The sequence below is a fragment of the Pteropus medius genome, unplaced genomic scaffold (assembly GCF_902729225.1).
Source record: "Pteropus medius unplaced genomic scaffold, Ma_sr-lr_union100, whole genome shotgun sequence".
Taxonomy (NCBI): Eukaryota; Metazoa; Chordata; class Mammalia; order Chiroptera; family Pteropodidae; genus Pteropus; species Pteropus medius.
The window spans coordinates 950-3,838 of NW_024341920.1; the positions used below are offsets into that span (position 1 = coordinate 950).

Here is a 2,889-nt window from a genome sequence, read left to right on the forward strand (position 1 = left end):
CCGAGAGCTTGAGGACAGACCCCTAGGCGGGAATCACTGCTCCCAGGACGCGGAGTATTTGTTTGAGCAGGTGCGAATATTGACAGACAACAAGGACTTACAGAGCATCACCCACGGGGGATGCTGGGAAGGGCGTCCTCCACACCCGCTCCCAGCCCCCGAGAGAAGAGCCCCAGCTCCTCAGGGCTGCGGGGGATCCACAGGGACGAGAGCCTTGGACACCTGGGTAGAATCACACATGAGGAAAGATCCTGCGTCCTGCACAGAAGGGGACATGCCTCCATGGGGACAGTCACTGCTCTGGACTTGATTCTGATCTGAGAGGACTTTGTATGAGACACCACCTCAGTCCTGACCACTGAACAGCCAAGGGAGCTGGGGACAGTCACCCTGAGGAGTCTGAGCGAAGCACTGTGATGCATTTAGTTGATGTGGAGGCCACATCAGTTGACACATGGACTGACCCTATGCAGGGGCAGTAGAGAGTAAAGTAAATAGACAGAAGGAGTCTCTGATGGGCTCTGGTCACCAACTCACACAATAATGTGTCTGTGGCTGGACACCAGGGAATGTGCTGTCCCGTTCCTGAATTTCTGGGGTTGATCATAACTGGGGCCAGCCACCTGGTACTGCCTGTGCCCTCTGCTCAGGCCTCACAGCTGTGACCTCTCCAATCCCTTGGGCCCTATACAGCCTCGCACCTGCTCACCATCTGACACCCTAAGGCAGAGGGGCCTGACCCTGGTCCCAGTGACGGCTTGGAAAGCTTTGGGTCTCATTTGCATGAGTGGACCCTCCCTCTGTCAGAGCTTGAAGAGGGGAGGGAGAGACTTGGGGGAAGCTCTGCTTCAGCTGTGGGGACACAGAGGACAGGACGCGGTGATCATCTCCACCATGGCCTGGTCCCCTCTCCTCCTCACCCTCCTCGCTCACTGCACAGGTGACTGGATACAGGGATAGTGGAGGGGAGTCTGGGAGGCCCCAGGGAGCTCTGCTCCCTTATCTTTACTTCAGCCCCAGCATCACCATCTCTGTGTCTCTCCCTCTTCCAGGCTCCTGGGCCCAGTCTGTGCTGACCCAGCCGTCCTCAGTGTCTGGGGCCCCGGGACAGAGTGTCACCATCTCCTGCACTGGAAGCAGCTCCAACGTCGGGAAGTATAATGTGCAGTGGTTCCAGCAGTTCCCGGGAACGGCCCCCAAACGCCTCATCTATGGTAATAGCAATCGAGACTCTGGGGTCCCCGACCGATTCTCTGGCTCCAAGTCTGGCAACTCGGCCTCCCTGACCATCCGTGGGCTCCAGGCTGAGGACGAGGCTGATTATTACTGCCAGACATATGACAGCAGTCTAGATGCTCGCACAGTGCTCCAGGCCCGTGGGGAAGTGAGACAAAAACCTGCTGACCCCCTGCAACGGGGCTTCCCTGGGCAGCCCTACTCTTCTTACAGGAAAGCACGTTCTCTTTTCTGTTTGGAAAATCTGGGGTCTGAAACCCACACCAGAAAACCTGTCTGCTAAATCTGTCCACATTGTGTGATTTTTTTAAGTGACCTGAAGTTCCTGGATGTGGGGCGGTGGGACCTAGGGACAGAGTCCATGAGAGATGTTTTGGAGCCGGGGCTGTTATAACACAAAACACAGACAGGAACCTTAACTAACAAAAACGTATGTTCCCCCAGTTCTGCATTCTGGAAGTCCAAGGCAGAGGTGTGGGCAGGTGGGTCTCTCCCGAGGCCTCGCTCCTTGGCCGGCAGACGGCTGCATTCTCCCCGAGTCCTCACACGGCCTTCTCTCTGTGTGCGCTCACCCCTGGTTTCTCCTCCTCTTCTCATAATGACACCGGCCCTTCTGATTGGGCACCACCCGCATGAGCTCCTTTACCTGAGTTACTTCCTCAAGGCCTGGTCTTCAGAGCCTGTCACCTGCGGGGTGACGGTTTCCACATGAGATTTGGAGGGAACGCAGTTCAGTCCACATCACGGGGTCAGGACAGGGCCAGGGACGCAGATTCAACTGTGTCTGACTCAGGAGAGTCTCTTTGCAGATGATGTGCATCCACACCATGTACTGAACACCTACTATGTGCCTGATTTGGGTCTAGGAGCTTGGGATACAGTGTGGACAAGACAGGAGGCTCCCTGCGCTCGGGGAGCAGACACTGCTTGGGAGAAGAAACAGGACATACGAGTCAAAATATTGTGTCTTCAGGCTGATTCCCCACCTGGGTACAAAATGTCTCTGTGGTCCCAGGCATCACATGCACACAACAAACCCCTCGGAAAGATAGAGGCTTACACTCCGACACATTGGCCAGGAACTCCAGTCTTTAGGATGGCTGGATCTGATCACTCATGCATCTCCTTGACACCATCATGGTGACCAGATTGTCTGATTGTTTAGGTTACACAGCTCCTGTCCGGTCAGTCACAGACTAACCATAAGGCTGGGAGATTTGGGGTCCAAAGTGAACTTAAAACATGATGGAACTTTCAGCAAGTACATCCCCACCACACACATCACACTTCTCCTCCCCCTCATCGTTAGTTCAAGTTGGGACACTGGGGACACTGGGGTCTGGGCAGGGACACAGGCTAGACTGTCCCTGTCTCATAGAGCTGCAGCTGGCTCGCTGACCATTCTGATATTCCTGCAATAGATCAATTCCAGGCCAAGACACGCTCAGCCACATCCACGGAGTATCGATCTGAAATTCATGTAGTCCCAGGAGAGGCAGAAAGATGGCTTCACTTTCCAGAGGTAGAAGGAAGTTAGAGAAGGTTCAAGAACCCTCATTGGTGGCCAGTTCCGCACCACCCCTGAGAACTTCTCCACCGGTCACTCTGTCAAATGATGACCAGACTCAGGGACCAGCACTCGAAACTCTGCTC

At 54.9% G+C, this 2,889-nt stretch overlaps 1 gene segment (V, D, J or C); it reads left to right on the forward strand.

The window, feature by feature from the left end:
• The first annotated feature begins 846 nt into the window (after nt 1–846).
• Nucleotides 847–1,534, forward strand: LOC120599491 (immunoglobulin lambda variable 1-40-like). The segment is given in 2 exon segments: nt 847–940; nt 1,053–1,534. Coding segments are annotated over 2 exon segments (513 nt in total).
• Nucleotides 1,535–2,889: the final 1,355 nt, after the last annotated feature.